The sequence below is a fragment of the Nematolebias whitei genome, chromosome 3 (genome assembly GCF_014905685.2).
Source record: "Nematolebias whitei isolate Nwh7 chromosome 3, NemWhi1, whole genome shotgun sequence".
Taxonomy (NCBI): domain Eukaryota; kingdom Metazoa; phylum Chordata; class Actinopteri; order Cyprinodontiformes; family Rivulidae; genus Nematolebias; species Nematolebias whitei.
This window is the reverse complement of record NC_056500.1, coordinates 10,425,750-10,444,087: the sequence shown is the minus strand read 5'-3', so window position 1 is coordinate 10,444,087 and position 18,338 is coordinate 10,425,750. Positions and strand designations below refer to the sequence as shown.

At 37.9% G+C, this 18,338-nt stretch overlaps 1 protein-coding gene across 1 annotated transcript; it reads right to left on the bottom strand.

The window, feature by feature from the left end:
* Window positions 1-4,105: 4,105 nt before the first annotated feature.
* On the bottom strand, window positions 4,106-15,409 carry gtpbp3 (GTP binding protein 3, mitochondrial). Its single transcript, XM_037697838.1, has 7 exons — window positions 15,298-15,409; window positions 14,441-14,527; window positions 13,622-13,704; window positions 12,349-12,468; window positions 8,353-8,425; window positions 7,408-7,551; window positions 4,106-4,438 (listed from the first exon to the last, which is right to left on the bottom strand). Exons 1-7 carry the CDS (start codon window positions 15,407-15,409, stop codon window positions 4,269-4,271), a joined length of 789 nt encoding a protein of 262 aa, XP_037553766.1. The 3' UTR covers window positions 4,106-4,268.
* Window positions 15,410-18,338: the final 2,929 nt, after the last annotated feature.

Genomic DNA, 18,338 nt, shown 5'->3' with positions numbered 1-18,338 from the left:
CCTGGGTCAAGGTGGGGGCACTTGATAAAGGGTCACCACACCTACAGAGGACGTAAAGAGTACAAAAAGAGCAACAAAACACTCATTAAGGTTTATGGTTTAGTTTGTAGATCAGACTGAGACACACCATTTTAATAACAACTAGGTTTAAAGATCTTGATTAAAAAAAGTACTCACAGAGTGTTGACATTGTTTTGCAGCTCAGTGAGGAAGTCCTTCAGTCCTTCGTTGGTCTGACAGGAGATTAGACACACAGCAGGAAGTCCAGAGACCCGTCTCAGCTCCTGCTTTAGCTTCTCCGTTTGAGCCTCAGGTAACAGATCAGTCTTATTCAGCACCAGGAGACACCGGTCTGCAGTTTGACGTGGTAAATAAGCAAATCACACACCGACTCACTGAGAGGACTTCAAGCTCACTAACAAAACAAACTTCAGATACTTCGTTGCATTCTTTATTTTAGTTCTGCAGAGTCTCAGTGAGACTTGTGGAGCAAATATTTAGAATTACTGCACTGCTTTTATTGAACACAGTAGGTGTACAACAGAAAAGGTGGATTCCTATAAACATAGTCAAACTCTGCTCCATGAGACATAAATTGAAATATTCCAAAAATATTTTTATTTCAACCATACAGACCAGTAAAAGACCTGTTAAGAATCAAATATAATACCTGTCTCGGGCTGTGTCAGGGAGGGCAACACAGTCCTCAGGTGGTCTGAGAGGAAGTCTGCAGCTCGTTGTACGTCAGAGGGGACGCAGGTGGAGTCCACAACCAGCAGAGTCAGATCAGCCAGCTGAACCCTGGAGAAACAAAAACAGGTTCAGCTTCAACGTGAGGCACGCTGGGTAGTTTTTCCTCATACTCCGGTTTAATCTTGTTTTTGGGAAACGTAGAAATCACAACTTATTTTACTCTCAGTGTAGGTAAATACAGGCAATAATGAAACAGGAAGGCACTCCAGAAAATAAACTTGTCTTTTGTTGATTTGTTTCACGAAAGATTTACATCGTCTAGTCAAGAAAGTCTCAGTATTTTGTGTGACCTTTAGTTTGATTTGTGGCATTTGTTCCCTTAGCTAATGTTTTGATGAGCTTATGCAACATCAAAACGTTAATTTTTTTCAAGCTAAGATCTTGTAATGAGGCTGGGAAAGGAAAGATGGCGTGTCCTCCAGCACATCCCACGTTTTCCCAAGGTCTGACTGTGCTGTGAGCCAGTCCGAGTAAAACACACATTTCCTGCTCTCTGAACTAGTTTGGAAACAACAAACCCTGGTATTGTCATTGTGAAAAATTGAACTATTGATTTAAACTTATTCAGGCTGTCACCTGACTTTATTTTCTGGCTGTATCACATTGCTGAACAAGGACATGGTATGTGAAGCAGCCCCAGATCATAAAACTGCACACACACGTTTTATATAACCACTCTTCATATCCTGATGCATCCAAACTTTCTGGTGCAGGACAAATCACCGCTTCAGAGTCCAATCTTGCAAAACAAGTATTTTATATCAACTAGCTTCACACAAATGTGGTTTTCTTATAGCTACACTGTACATATTTTGTCCCAAATACCTTAAATTCTGTTTGTTTTTGTGCATACAGAAACAAAACTCAGTTTTAGACACCGATCAGAGTTAAGCTACATCTTTATTTAGCAATTTGATTTGCAGTGAAGTAGCGTTGATTACAGGTGTAAATGGCCTCAGTGCATCAAAAGCATTTTCACTCGGATCAACTTCATAGGCGGTGTAAGTCTGAACACTGAACACAATCCATCCTGAGCCTCCTACTGAACTGATGTGAGCCCACACAAACAGCTGAGTTATTATCTGAACATCTCTGGGTAAAAAAAATAATCCAGTTCAGTTTATTATATATATAGTGCCAAGTCACAACAGAAGTTATCTCAGGGCACTGCACAAAAACATTCAAATGCATAAAAAAAAGTAACGTCATTTATCTAGGGAAGGAAGCCAGCAGATGTGTTGAGTGAATAAAAGAAGTTAGTTTCAGCGGTCAGCTGATCAAATATTATTATAAAGTCGTCCTTGGGAATATCCTGATGATGCACTGTTTTTTTATTTGTTTTTGGCTCACAGAAATAAACTGTCCAGATGACCTGACTGAACACTGTTGGATTTTTTTTAACCTGGATTACTGAGCATGAACTTTGATGTCTTGAACCTCTTTGGCTGTGTTGCCTGTGAGGAGTCGACGGGGGAGAGGACGGCCCCCAGAAACCATCTTGTCACCAGCAAACTGGTTGGTCCACTGTAGGAGTGTACCGCTTAGAGAGGAAAACAGTTTGTGATTCCTCAGACTGATGAAGCCCTTTGGATGGAGGACGAAACATCTCTCAACAAAAAAAAAAAAGAAACTGTCCAGGTGACATGACTGAACATTGTTGGGTTTTTGGACAACAGTTTTTAAAAAGCGTTAATCAAAATCTTTTTCAATAAAAATGTCTGTTTTATCTTAAAAAAAAAAAAATCAGAGTAGATAGGATGCTGTGTGATGAGTTTCTCTTTAGTTTGTTCTGATTGTTTTTAGAGCTGATTGGACCTGCAGTGGTCACTGTCACGTGTGTCTGAGAACTAGAAGAAGTGTTAGGTTGAATTGTGTGCACATAATTAAACACGTTGTCACCTTCACAGTTAAATTGTAGAGAAAACAGCTGAGGAACGCCAGAACATTGTGGACTTTATTTTTCTTTTATCTTCAGTCTTTCCTGAGGACACTAATTACTTTTATTGTTATCATACTGTGTCTGTTAGGTAATGAAACGCATCAAGAGATAAAGCTAACACAAATGTGACTCACATGGCTCTGAACCGTTAGAACGTTAAAATGATAACACAGTTGAGATGTTTGAAAGTATAGTAATTTTTAAAGAATCATCAGCAGACATGTTTAATTGACATCCAATTGCAAAAATGTTTGGGATACGTATTTACCTGCCAGGTGTGAATGCTTCCATCAGAGCTAATCTGATTGTCCAGGACAGATATGAACAGGGCCTTGATGTCACAATTTTTTTTAATTTGCTTTAATTAATAATAAAAAAAATGTATGTTAAATCCAATCACAATCATTAAAAACCATTTTCCTGACACGTTGTTTTGTTGATTTTATTTAGAGGGATATTTTAACCCTTTAAGAACAGAGCTATACTTTTACATGAAGACAGGATGCAACGTCTGCATCAGTTAAGGTTAAATAAACTGTTGCCAGACGAAACACAAGTTTTACTGCAGTACTTTTGAACCCCCTGTGATATTTTAGTATATTGGGTAGCTAAATAAACGCTGAATGAAAAGCACTTGAAATATTTCCGTCTTGCATCCATCTGAGTGTGAGGTAGCAGCAGGAGTGGCGGCGGATGCTTGTTCTTACCACGTCCTTCCTGTAGTGACCCGGGTCACAAGCTTCTGTCCTGCTCCCCACACACAAGCTTCCTATAGAACATAAAGTGCCCGCCCTTCCTATATAGTCATCTAATCACCCAAATAATGCCAAAAAGAGCAATATTTTACACCAAAATGTAGTATTTTATGATCAGGTCTTTATATAGATTTATATTAAAAAAATGAAATTAAGTACAGAGAAAAGATACATATTTTATTGACTAAACACTAAAAGTTACACTAAGAGCTCATTCATTCTAATCATATTACTAAAATGCATTTGTTTTTTTTGTTAACTGCAGATCATTTTTCTCCTCTGCTTGTAAAACCTTTCCTCATTGTGTAATAAAACATAGGTTAGTACAACAAACTGAGTCAAAGTTACTTTAGTGGTGTTCATTAGCTGCAGTGTTTTCCTCTCCCCGTTTGCAAATAATAAAGCATCAAGTATTTGTCCCTGATGTAAACAAGACGGAGCTATCAGTGAATCGCCTCATGCATACGTCCAGTCCGTCCACCACACGGGAAACGTCTCTTGAAAAGAAAAACTCAACAAGAAGTAAAGGTGGCTCTTCGTTACGCAACCTCCTGAGTGTATTTGTCCCATGTATTTATAACCCCGTCTCAGCAGTAATATAAACTGTGGCATCTCCACAGACATTACAGAAAAGACTCATTTCTTCCTTTCTTTGTTGTCCAGAACATGCTGCATTCTCCAAACTAATTTGTGGTGTTAATTATGGGTTAAATTCTTCATCATGTCAGTTTTTATGACTTTGAAAGGAAAATAAGGTAATTGGATATATTAGGTTTTTATTTTATTTTACTTTTTTTTTTTAAATTGTGAGCTTCTCTCTCCTACCTCTCTCGGGCTCGGCGAACCCCCTCCTGCTCCACCAGGTCTGAGCTATCTCTGAGGCCAGCTGTGTCGCTCAGAAGGACAGGGAATCCCCCGATGTCTAGCGCCGTCTCCACTACGTCTCTGGTGGTTCCAGCGATGGGAGACACAATAGCTGCAGGTCTCTTGCCTGGAAGAAATAAAAACAAAGCTGGTGGTATTTAAAATTATTTACTTCCAAAAAACTCAACTATGATTCTACTATTATCAACTGTAATGAAGTCTTGATAGAAGCAAATTACTGTGAAAAAGACACAAGATCAATTTAACGTCATCAAAGTCCCATTGTTTAAAAGGTTGTAAGAATAAAATACAGTTGTCCCTCACTGCTTTGTGATTCGTTTTTCGCGTACTCGCTCTATCGCGGTTTTTCAAAGTAAGATTGGACATGACACACAACCGGCTGATTGATGGATGAGCCGCATGATCGGCATGGATTTTTTTATTTAAAATAAATTATTTTAAATGATTTAGCACCTGTGTGCAGCCCACAGCTGTGGGGAAAGCTTCCTCCTGCAGCAGATGGTGCAGAGCGGAGAAGTGGGCGTGGCCAAGGGTGCAGCCAGAGGCAGGGAGCTGAAATCATGACATTCTGTGCTCTTTAAGAGCGTTTACAGTTTAGAAACATTGTTTAGAATATTGAAATAGTGTAGGAAGGGTTTAAAATGCCTTATATATATATATATATATATATATATATATATATATATATATATATACACACACACAAACCGGATTCCAAAAAAGTTGGGACAAATTGTGAATAAAAACTGAATGCAATGACGTGGAGGTGTCGACATCAAATATTTTATTCAGAATAGAACACAAATCACAGATCAAAAGTTTAAACTGAGCGAATGTATGATGAAAACTTAAAAGTCTTTGCTATTTTACGCTGGGTAACACCATTCTGGTATTGCTGCACTATCTTTCTGCGCAACAATGGTGGAAATGGTGATCGTCTTACCATCTTGGCTTCTGAGAGACACTGACACTCTGAGAAGCTCTTTTTATACTCAATCATGTTGTCAGTTGACCTAATTAGTGTTAATTGGTCTTCCAGCTGTTCGTTATATGCTCAATTTCCTTTTTCCAGCCACTTATTGCTACTTGTCCCAACGTTTTTGGGATTTGTTGACACTGTGAAATTTTGAATCAACATATTTTTCCTTTAAAATGTTACATTTACTCAGATTAAACTTTTGATCTGTCATCTATGTTATATTACGAATAAAATATTGACATTTGCCATCTCCACTTCATTGCATTCAGTTTTTATTCACAGTTTGTTTAGTGTCCCAACTTTTTTGGAATCCGGTTTGTATTTTTAAACATCTGGATTTGTGTCTGACAGCACTGCTCTCACCAACCATGTTGCAACATCCACTCAACAATCACCTGATGGTAAACAGGTCAACATGTTATCTTAACCTTCAAATTCCCCAAACTTCAGTCTTATTGTTTGTCGGTGGGATGAGAAGGAAACAGCTCCGACTCATTTCTCCTCACATGACTTATAGTATCTTCAGAAGTCCTGCTCGGTCTGTAGGTCAAGCTGTTGCAGTGGCATAAAGTGGGGACGTATTAAAAGACTGTTCAATAGTCCAAATCAAAGTTTGTGTTCATTGGGTGATACGCAAAAATTTATTTTGAGCTGCTTTGTTTTCATCTGAGGACCTCTATACACGTGTGTCCAATTCATCATTATGTAATCTTCGTCCCATAATCCTCCCTGCTGTTTGTTTAGGAGGCCTGAACAGGACAGGACAATCTGATTTCATTCAAAAAACACTCATTATTCTGATGGGAAGCTTCGATGATCCCCTGCCAAGCTTCTGCTCTGGGGCGTTTACAGTAAATAAACCGATTCTAAATGAGTCCAGGAAACGAGATCTCAAACAAACATCGTGTTTAAACACAAGGGTCTCATTAAGCTGACACCAGTTGTGTCAACAAAAATACAAATGTAAGTAAAGGTGAATCAAATAAAACATTTAAAGATGAGTTGGCTCCAAAATATTAGACATAGTTGTAGATGTGCATTCAGCAAGTGTTTGTTCTTTACTTAGATTAAATTTTGTCCAGTGGTCAGCGACATATTTCGGTAACAGACAGACAAAATATTATTGCTCTGCCTTTGCCTTTAGGCAGCGAGCAATATAAAGGGATCATGGTATAACGTTATGAAATTACCTTTTTATTAGAAAAAGCAACTGCACTCCTGATCATAGCAGAAATTCAGTGTGTTATCTCAGAGTCGGGCTGTAGATTTAATTTCCTTCAGTTAATCCTATCTGTAAAGGAAACGTTTATTGTCTCCCGTTGCAGAGCGCCGAGGAGAATTAGAAACATCCTCCGTCTGTCCGTCCAGTGAGCTGGATAACTTGGAAATAAGTGGTTTCGACTTCTATTTGTTGTGTGGCTGCATCTTGGTGTAAGAAAGGTCACTATCAATCATCAGGATGCCACATCAAAATCCAAGATGGCCACCACCACATATATATGTAAACCGACTATGCTTTAAAGTATTTATATTGCCTAAAAATATAGTTTCCTCAAATGACTGCGGTGGATGAAGATTAATCCATGGTGGCCAAGGCCACCACTGGCCACCCTCTAGCTCCATCATTGTGCCAGGTGGTGGATAAAATCACTCCCTCCCCTCACTAGGATCTATCACTCTTTGCCAACTCAGACAAGCAAAATAAAAACAAACAAACATCTATATTCTTTTACAGTGCAACTCCTACACACTTGAATATCTTGCACCAACAACATTACGGTTTACTTGCGGTTCAGTTCCAGTCCAGAAAAACACCTATTTCTAAAACTACAAACATTCACTACTCGGTGACGGGGGACATTGTGTACCGCTTGTTTTCCTGAGCATGAAGGACACTATTTACTCTAAAATAATCACACTTTTCTGAGTTCATGTTGCTTCTAAATGACCGATACTGGTTTATTCGTTACAAACATCAGATGCCAGCTTTAAGGTTCAACAAGGAGGTCCAAATTTGTAAACGTTGCTTTCTTCTTTTAATCCTAATCCCTTCCTCTGTGTGTTTGTGTCTGTGCAGTCGAGTTCTTGGCTCTTACAGAGAGTGTTGAGAAGGCTACTTTTCCCTGCGTTGGTGGCTCCTGCGATGACCACATGGACTCCGCTGCGAAGCCTCTCCCCTCTCCTCTCATCTTTCAGGTGCTGCTCAATCTCTGCCTGCAGATCGGACACTGAAGTGTCCACTGGAAGAGGAGAAAGACAAAAATAATCTGAAGGGAACGACACATGACAAAGAATAAATACATGAATTCTGCTCTTTGGTATTTGGTTCATTTGTCTGGGTTTCATGGATCATGGACTTTCCCGATGAGACCAGAGCATTAAGATGTTTTTGAGTCAACAATATTTTTTCTTTCAAACCATACAATAATTTCCTGACATTTCTGTTTGATTTAAGCACAGTAATTCCTGCCACAAATGCTGCAACACATGCAGATAATTTGACGTAGGTGAAAACAGAGGATTTATGCCAACTTTTGATATATTTTGAAACAAGTCTATAATTAATTGCTCCTCTGAGACGTGGCGTTCTATTCTGTGCCACTAATGGAAACAACTGTTTCCAACTCTTGCTTTGTTTTTGAATTTTCACATCTTTTTAAGTCTTCTAAAGAGATCTGATAACTCCAGACAGCAGGATACAGATTCAAAAAAGGAAAATCCCTCAGTAGCACAAACAAAGACAGGGAGAGTCTGGGAAATCTGGCACTTAAGAGAATGTTTGGGCATTTTGGTGCTGCTGACACAATGTTCCTGAGATTATTTTTAAAGGAAAGATTAATGCTTTTCACATTGTCTAAAGACGTGGTCTTCTGAGGAGCTTCATGTCCAAGGTTGGTCCCAGTAACCCTGATAGAAACAATTATTCGTAATTTTCTTTTCCAAGATAAAAGCAAAGCCTGTATTGGTCTCCAGTTCTGTTTATAACCCTGAGGATAACTTGTCTGTTGTTTATTAGCCCAGACGTCAGCATGAAAACACACCTCGATCTAAGACTCCGTCCTCAATGAGCTCATCCTCGCTGAAGTCTATAAAAGCCTCAACGTGGGCTAGACACTGCGACAAAAAAAAGAGAGGAAATATATTTTATAATACTGTCATAAATTAGCAATAGATGAGATGAACAACAGCCCATTAAATATTGTACTGTGTGACTCTGTGACAAAAATCAAGTCAAAACGCAGCAGAATGTGATAAAATGAGTGCAGCCCATAATTCAGTGACTTGTAGAAACCTGTGTTGCTCCAACTGCTAGGTCATCATCTTCTTTATGATCGTATTAATTTCTCACACCATTGTGAAGAAAATCTGGTCCATGTTTTTATTTAAAGTTTCCCAGCACTTACCCCCCAGCAGCATTCCAGTCCGGTTCTGGTACAGACTGAAGTTATTCTGTTGCAGATTTGCTGCTGCGCATTGGACAAATGTTTTGTTGCACGAACCAGTTTGAGTCGAGCTCATTGCCAACTAAACAACTGCAAAGTATTCGGCAGCAAAACAAGCCCAAATCATCAGACCCCCACCACCATGCTTATTAACTGGTGTCAAGCATCAGTGCTGATATGCCGTTTGGTTTTTCTCCAAACATAATGTTGTTTCGTGGTCAGACATTTTCCACTTTGGTCTCATCTGTCCAGATGACATTGTTGAAGAAGTCCTGTGGCTTGTTCAGGTACATTACAGTGGTTCCCAACCCTGGTCCTTGAGGAACACCATCCTGCAAGTTTTAGTTGTTTCCTGCTTTGACACACCAGATTTGAATGGACAGGTTATTAACAGGCTTCTGCAAAACCAGAAGAAGTAATTAAATCACTGTATCAGGTGGGTTGGACCAGGGGAACAATTAAAACGGGCGGCTGTGGCTGAGTGGTTAGAGCGGTCGTCCTCCAATGCAAGAGTTAGGGGTTCGAATCCACCAGCAGTTACATGCTGAAGTGTCTCTGAGCAAGACAATGAAATCCTCATAGCCTCTGATGTGTGTCTCATCGGTGTATGAATGTGATCTCAAGCATCGATTAGTCTCTTTAGAATGATTTGTTCAATTAGCTTTGTAGAGATCTAGTAGAGCTGTATGAATGGGTAAATGAGGACACAGGTTGTAGTGTAAAGCGCTTTGAGTGTCTTGATAAGATATAAAGGCGCTATATAAGTACAGTCCATTTTACCATTTAAAACATGCAGGATGGTGTTCCTCAGGGACCAGGGTTGGGAACTACTGAAACACTGCAAGCTTGAACTGGAACTGCACCACGGTACGTTCTTTTATAAAGAACGTTTTATTTTAGCAACCTTTCCAAATACAGTAAAACATATTTTAGTCTTTTTTAGTTGTGCTATCATGAACTTTAACTGTGGTCTGTTGAGTTTAAGAGGATAACTGCGATTATATCTTCCGAATAAAGTTTTTTAAATGCCCACTTCTGACAAGGCTGGGATTTAAAATATATAAATGGCATACAATATTGTCTTTAATAATAATAATACCTGCCAACACACAAAAGACTTAATTATTAACCTGTATTCTCAGGAGAAATCGGCTGAATTTCAGTTATTTTTGAGTAACTCCTCTTTAGGTATAAGGGAAGCACTTTACATTTGAGACTTTGGTTGTAATACATCTAAAACTTGTAGATGAAAGGCAGCAGATGTTTTAAAGAATGATGAACCTTGTACTGTACGTATCTGATCAACAGATCTTTTAGACACTAAAACAAAACTAATTTTTCAAGACCCCACCTGAACTCGCCAGCTGCAGCTTTGCCTCGCTGCAGCTTTGCCTCACTGCAACCTGTTTGCCATTGATCTTAATCTAAACTGCATGAGGAAAATCACTTTAATATTTCCATTAAAACACAATCTAATATTGTGGGACATACACACAATAGCAGTATAGCTGTAGAAAAACAGGAAGCATCCGACTCCAGCACTTTGGCCCGTTCAGTAACATGGGAAGCCAGTGGTTAAAAAGGTAGCATTGTTACGGTGTCACATAGAGATTTGACCCCTGTCATCATACAGATTGCATACTTCTGATTAACTGCGTTCTCAGAAGGCTGAGCTCAAAATAATGACAGGCTGTTGGAATAATCGCTTCTAAGAAATTAAAGCCGCTGACAAGCAGCTCAACAAAGCTTCTCCGGGGAGAACACCTGGATCGGTCGCTCAGCCCTGGTGCCAAAACAGCTCACAGTGCGAGAAGCTTTGGCCACCTTCCACTGAGATGAAATGTTCAGCTGTGGTCACTGACCTTCTGTACTGTATCACTACAACAGCAAAAGTGGGAAAAAGTTCACCGTTATCAGGTTTAAATGTAAATAAGACAAATATTAGTGCTCATTTGTGACCAATTTTAGAGAGAAAAGCAGTAAATATGAAGAGGGCTTTAATATTACAAACTAAAATGAGTGTTTATCATTTTATTACAAAGCACTGGCAGCAATAACTGCTAACTGCTAGTGCAGATTTTCACAGCAGCATCAAATTAACTCTTCCTTTTTGCTTCCCTTAAGGACACTGTACTTTGTGGCCACCTTTACATACAACCTACACATGACACATTACAGATAAGAATAACAGTACATGGCAGGTGTAGTTGGTACAAAGTATGGCACTAATTATGAATCCAAACACAACTCATAGATGCTAAAAGATGGAACATTTTAAGGATTTGTTAGCTGCAACGATGGACCTTTTTTGATTTCGTTTTCTTCAGAAAATAGAATATCTCAGCTGCAAGAACAGAAGTACAAAGAGCTTTTGTGTTTACTGACCTTTAAACATTAAAAAAGCAATATAGTCAAACTTATGTCTTTAAAATGTTTAGAGGATAAGTATATGTATTAATAAATCATTAACGTTTAGCTGAGTATGGAGTGCATGTTGCCATGTGTTATTTTTTTTTAACTCTAAGTATTACACACAAACACACGTACCACATGTACTGCAGCAACATGAAAACAGGAAGTCTGTTACTCCCTTAAAGGCAGCTGTACAGATTAAAAAAAAAAAAAAAAGCTACAGCATTGTGTTGGTACAAAAACCTTGAGGTCTGAACTATAGAGCAGAACAAACTGGTTCTTTCCAAAATCTCATCAGGGAACATTCTGGAGGCTTTGCTTGCTTCTGTTTTGATGCTCATTCAGAATATTGTTGTCCAAACAGGAATGACGTGATGGAGGAAACACGAGCTCCCTCTACGCAACTTTCTGCTCACTTAACAAAAAGATTTTGTCTGGAGTTTGGCTGCAATACAACAGGTACAAGAGGTCATTCCTGTGCAGCATATTACTTTAAACAACAACATTTATCTTCAGATGAGGGGGAAACTGAAAATCAGATTAGAGACCGATATTACTTTACTCTATGCAAACTTATTATTGTTGCACCAATGGCTTCCTATTTTATTTTCATATGGAAAAGTACTTTATAAAAAAATACAGGTTCATGTTGGAGGACGGCAGCTCTAACTACGAGTCACAGTAAGTAAGTTTCTTTTGGCTGCTCCTTTCTTCAGGGGTCACCACAGCGAGTGAACTCACATGAAAACATTGGCAATTTGTTTTACACGGGATGCCTTTCTTGACTCAACCTGGGCTCAAACCTCAGGATTACAAGACGGACCACCAAGCAACCACCGAGTCACAGAGAATTTGGTTCAGGATTAAAACTGGTCAACGTTGGTTCAAATGAAGAGCAGTGCTTTGATTCTAAAACCAAATAAATCAATCTGTTTGAGCACAGTTGAATAAATCCTGCACAAAAGACATAAATGTGTACGTTTCTGCTGTTCGTCAGTTTAATCAAAAGTTTATTATGCCATTTAAAAAGGACATTGATCTTTTTTTTTATTTCAGCATTAGAAATAAAAATGAACTCAAAATGTGACTAAAAACCTGGGCCTCTGATATGACTGGACTGGCTGCTGCAGCACAAACTACAATCCATAATGCAAACATTTTCATATGCAACAGAAGACTTACTCGCTTCAGTTTGTGGCTCCAGTCCTGATAAAGTCGTCCCAGTTCTCCTGACATCTGTCTAAGAGCTTGTCTCCGCTGAGCCTCGGTCTCTGCGTGGATCAGATCCCTGAGGCCCTCCACCTTCAAAAAGAGTTACAAGGTCAAGGTTCTTTATCGTCATTCGCATCACATGTGGTACATGAGGTGGAATGAAATTGTGTGCTCAAGGTCCCAGTTACACCCAAAAATAGCAAAAATATGAAGTATAAAAAGAAAAAGTATATAAGGATCTAAGATATACACTGATATATGCTAGACGAATGCTAAATGATATGCTAAATATATATAATATACGCTAAACACTAATAATGTAAAATAATACAGTATATTAAACAGCAGCCTGAGTATATTACACGCAGAATGGTAGATTTATAATAGGAAATATTTATGTTTATTTATGTTCATAAACAGTATTTAAATAAATATTTTTATCTTATTTGAAGAGTCAATAATCATTAAAAGACTATTGGTTGTAAAATTGTAATGCTTTCCATTACCGGTAGTTTGAAATAACTGTTACCTGCTGTTGCTTTGTATTTTATTTGTCAATATATTTCAGGGAAATTAACTATTTTTATACTTTATAACACGTATTAAATATATATGTGTGTGCATATATATATATAATATATATATATATATATATATATATATACATACATACATACATACATACATACGTATATATACACGTATACATACACGCATACACACGTATACATGTATACATACATACATACACACACACACACACATACACGTGTGTATATATATATATATATAAAAAGAGAGATAGAGAAATATACAAAAAGAGATATATATATATATTTATTATTGTTTTTTTGTTCTCTGCATTGTGCTCTTTACTTTCATAAACAGAGTTTTCAGCAGCTTATACTTGTATATTCAATTCACTGTAAACAAGAATAATACACTGACAGCAGAGGTGTTTAATGCATGAGTTTGAATATTTGAATACCTGAAAGCATGACTCTGCAGAGGCCCAGTAGTTGAATTTATGCATGAACCTTTGACAATACAATGATCCAAATGCCAAAGGGCAAATATGTGAAAATGTGAATTTGTTCTGTTTACATTTTGCATATTGAAATCTCTGTTCAGTTTTGACCCAACTTAATTCTTACCCTGTAGGCTAACACAACTCCAAAAAGCTCATGGCACACAAACAAGCACAAATCAGATTCATCACGTTTTGCACGCTTCTCTAACTCACCTCTGTTAAATCCAGCTTCCCTGCCTGAAAAGCCCTCCGCGTGAACTCCCCAGCTTCAGCAGGCCTCATGCCAGGCACGCTTCCTGCAAAACATACATGCACACAAACAAAAACATGAAAAAAAAAAGAACGGTTCAACGTATGCTTCGATAGTGCGCACAAAACGCACACACACAGAGCAGGATCAACCATAGTGCCAGGATGTGACTCGGGGTTCACTGGGCATGACAACAAACACATCTGCAGGTTATTGTAGGTCATGCGAGTATTGTTCTCTCAACCATTTTTCAAATCTCATTAGCAGAAGATTAAAACACAAAACCATTTGGGAAATAGAGGTTTTGAGCTATAATAAATACTGTAAACTACAGTAGCTGGAGATAATTTGACCAACACTGTATAGGTAACGTGTCACATAAATGTTCTTGAATAATAAAAATCTCCCAATACATAAATGCTTGGAGGCTTTTTGCTTTGCATTATACAACACTGCCCTCTAACTCACAAATAGGGGGACTACAGTGAAACATTATTTGCCCATCACAAACGGATTGCTATGCCTGCCAGTGCAATTATTTTAAGCATCTTAGCAATAGAAATGCATGTGATGTGGCATGTTTTCTCTTTTCAGTCATGCAAAGATGGTCACATGACTTGACCAGATAGGGTGTTAATAAATCTTTTGAAGGCTTACAGCTTGGGAAATTGAAGCTAGAGGCATATACGTTGGTACACTGAAAGGGATGATGACCACATAAAAGTTTAAATTTGTTTATGATGCCTTTTTTTCAATAAATATGTATCAGTTAAAGTTTTTACCTAGAGCCTGTAAAACAGCAGTAGTGACAGCAGGACCACCGTGGATGTGAAACTCTACACTGTCTTCTCCTGTGAAACTATGAGGACCTGATGACAAAAGCAGAAGAATAATATTAACAGTATTCTTTAGCTATTTGAAGCTATTTGAATAATAAGCCTACACTCCTTACACTTTTGAGATAAAGTTTAGTATCTGATCTTTGTTCAAAATGTGCTACTCATATATATATATATATTTTTTCATTTAGCCTTTATTTATCCAGGTTAGTCTCATTGAGCCACGAGAACTCATTTTCAAGAGAGACCTGTTTAGGGAGCACATGGTGGGGGTTAAGGGCCTTGCTCATGGGCCCAGAGTGGGGCGAATGAGGGTGGGGGCAAGTGTGGGTGTTTCACCTACCCCACCCACAATTTTGATGTTGTCGGGGCCGGGGCGTGAACCGGCGATCTTCAGATCACAAGCCCACCTCTCTAACCTCTGCGCCACCACTCCCCCTCTTATTTTATTTTATTAACAATGTAAGTGGATGACACCAAAAAGACTTGAAAATTCAAACCATTGTGAACATAAGAGGATATCTGGAATGAGAGAAGGATAAAAAACTATGATTTATATTGATGTTACATTCAACATAATACAGAACTCCATTTGTCTCGGACATGTACATACATTAATGTTTGACTTACATAATTTTCCTGAAAGGATCAAATCTACGTAGCAAAGTAAAGCCAATACAAAGTGATATATAAAATTAAAGACTGATTAAATCTTGGACATGTAAAATGAAACAATCTTGCGGGACACTGAAAACTAAGTAATGCTGACCATAAATGAATTGTAACTGTATTTATTTCACCTGGAAACCACAGGACAAGTCCACGGTCCAGCACTTCCTTGGAGCAGGGGTCTGTGATGCTACGTAACAGGGCGGTTCGTGGAGGAGGCAGGCAGTGTGTGAGCCCAACCATAGACCTTAAGGCTGAAGCTGAGGCAGGACCACTGACACGTACCACAGCCACCCCACACCTGCCATGACCTGATGACAACGCAAAGATGGTGTCCGCATCCGCCAGCCCAACCTGTACTCCATCACAAGTAGACAGGAGACGGAGGAGACAGAGGCTTTTTCTGGAGATAAGAGATGGCCTTGGATTATTAATTTGAATTGTTAGACATGTCACTACATCAGCAGCCAAACATAAAATGCTTAAGAAAGTCCAGGGAACTATTGATGGAAACATTTTAAAAGTTTACAACAAAGCTTCTTGGAAGCAAGGTATAAAGAACTGATGAGAATTAAATAACTTTTGCACTTATATATTTTACACCGAGCAAAATTATGCAAATAAAGGGTCTTTAAGAGTCACTGTTATAGGAAAGTGTTAATATTTACCAACACTTTGCACGAAAAAAAATTAACCAAACATGGTCCATAGAATAATAGAAAATTAAACCCGATAACATACGAACACCAGATATCTTTCAATCATTATTAGCGGAGTTTAGTAATATTAGGTCAACTTGAAATATAAGATAAACCTTGTCTGAAGTTTGAGAATCGCAGCTCTGAATATCCCACGATAAGCAGAAGAAAGTGGCAGCATCCTGTCAACAACGAGCCAACACTCCTTTCACCTGCTAGCTTGTATCAGACGAACTAAAGTAATTTTAGCAGATAAATACTGACAGCCTAACATTTAACTCATGTTCTACGAACCCTTCATTGAAAAGAATTAAACCCACTATTTGATCTTTCCTACTACCCATGCTGTTTTCTTTTCTTTTCTGTTTTTTTTTAATCGTTGGTATTTTTCAGCGCTCCCATTTGTCCAGCGCAAGTCAATCTGTAGAAAGTCCCGCCTTCTGTGCGTCACAAAATTTCGTCCGTAAAGTCCACTGACTATTGGTTCCGCCCTGTTTAAAAATAAAGCTTTAATGCCCTCTCACAGTCTTTTCTTCGACATACCTGTAAAGGGCTTTTTAAAGGCAAGACACTGTTTTATACGACGCTTTAAAAACTATTAGAATAATGAAGAACATGAAAATAAAAGAAAATTTATAATGATGAATAAATCAAGAATAAATGAAACACAATTTAATAAAAATAAACAAGATAATCTAACAAAATACCTTCACGAATAAATTAGATTTTCACATTAAATTCACTTAAAATTTACCAGTGCTGTGCTCTTTATGACCTACATTTTACAAGCATGCACAAAGCAGGACTTCATGTGCACTGATGTGTGTCTGTGCCCCACTGCAGATCCTTGCAGTTGTCAGCCTAAAGGTTGGTGAGTAAGCAGAAAATCTGCTCACACACAAGGTGCGTTGTGAGCCATATGAAGGGGAGGGCTGACAACCTGCTATGTTGCTGCACAGAGAAACACAGCATCCAGGTGGGACAACAGCGAAGATAGATGGTGTACATGCAGAAAAGGCATGACCTCAGGCCTGGGAGCAATCTTTAACCTGGAGTCTAAATAATTTATAGCCTGCTCTGTGTGTGCACAAAGCTTGACAGCTGCCACCTTGCAGCTGCTGAGTACCATCAATACAGTACGCTGTAAACGAGTCCACAGATCTGATTGCAGATAAGATTCTCTTTGTTAACTACAGGTACTTGATCACATACACACCCCTTACAGAGAGTTTACCAAATGCATACAATACAAACCATAATTTTTTTTTGATGAATGTGTTTGGCTTTGGCCTAAGCTTATTCTCTTGACACTTTCTGCACATAACTTGGAGCAAACATGACACAAAATAGCCGAGCCTTTATTTGTTCATACAGATCTTCAATAAAACAATGTTTGAGGCACTTCTCATTGTCAGAAAGCACACAGTCATTCTTGGTGAGCTGAAATGTTGTAATCCATACTTGAACACAAATGTAACCAAGGGAGATGTATTTTGGATTGATAATTAAGACACAGTCTGTTTATTCTTCCGGGTTGACTGTGTTCACTGAGGAACTGTACTTACTGCATGTGTCACCCATCTGCCTGCATAGGAATGTGAAAGGAAAGTGCATTCAAGACAGCATAAATATTAATATACTGATCAGTTCACTGATCATTTACACCCACATACTTACTTTGACGTGTCAGAGTGGAAGTCATACATTTTATTTACTTGTATTGTTGTGGGAATGTGCCATCTACTTTCTGCATACCATTTTAAGTCATTCATATAATCTTCAGATCATTTAGGAGATGAGCTGCATTGATTTTTGTAACTTTTGTACTTATCAAAATATTTAAGTTAATATACAAATATTCTTCTCATGGAAGCTAAAAAATAGCATTTATTTTAAAAAGTAATAGCTACTAACTTTATTAAACAACGTTTTGTTTAACCAGCTTTATACTTGCTTTATTTTTGTCTTCTTTTGTTTGTACTTTTAGCTTTTCATTAGAAAATAGAAATTAAAAGTCATTCATAATTAAATTTACTATTAAATAAAGATGAAGATAAGATATAAGAAGCTCCATAAGTGGCTTCAAATATCTGCTAAGTTCCTGGCAAATACCAACATGGACACGTTCCTGTTTTTAGTTTTCTACATCGCTTTACAACCTAACTGTTTTTGTTTCGTTTTTTTGTTTTTTTAATACCATTTTCTTTAATTTGTTCTTCTCAATGCTTTATTTTATGATTGTCTATTGTTGTCATCACTCTTTGTTAAAATCAAGTCTCTCTTGTAAATGGGTCCCCGAGGCTCAATGGGCTTATTAACCTGTATAAATAAAGGTTAAATGAATATAATAAAAACCGAGGATTAGTGTTTTTGTTTTAATTTTTTTTTACTGAGTTTAACAGTTAAATTGATCCTAAAAAGCCTTTTATAAACAAAAATATAAACAGAAGATCATAGTGAAGTGAAAGAGAGTT

Bases quoted from the DNA above. Each gene is read 5' to 3' on its own strand.
- gtpbp3 (XM_037697838.1), bottom strand. From the start codon at position 15,409: ATGGTTGGGCTCACACACTGCCTGCCTCCTCCACGAACCGCCCTGTTA. The intron at 8,426-12,348 runs GTAAGTCTTCTG...TTTTTGTCGCAG, and splicing joins GGAGCCACAAACTGAAGCGA to TGTCTAGCCCACGTTGAGGC. The intron at 4,439-7,407 runs GTAAGAGCCAAG...TATTTCTTCCAG, and splicing joins TAGCCTTCTCAACACTCTCT to GCAAGAGACCTGCAGCTATT.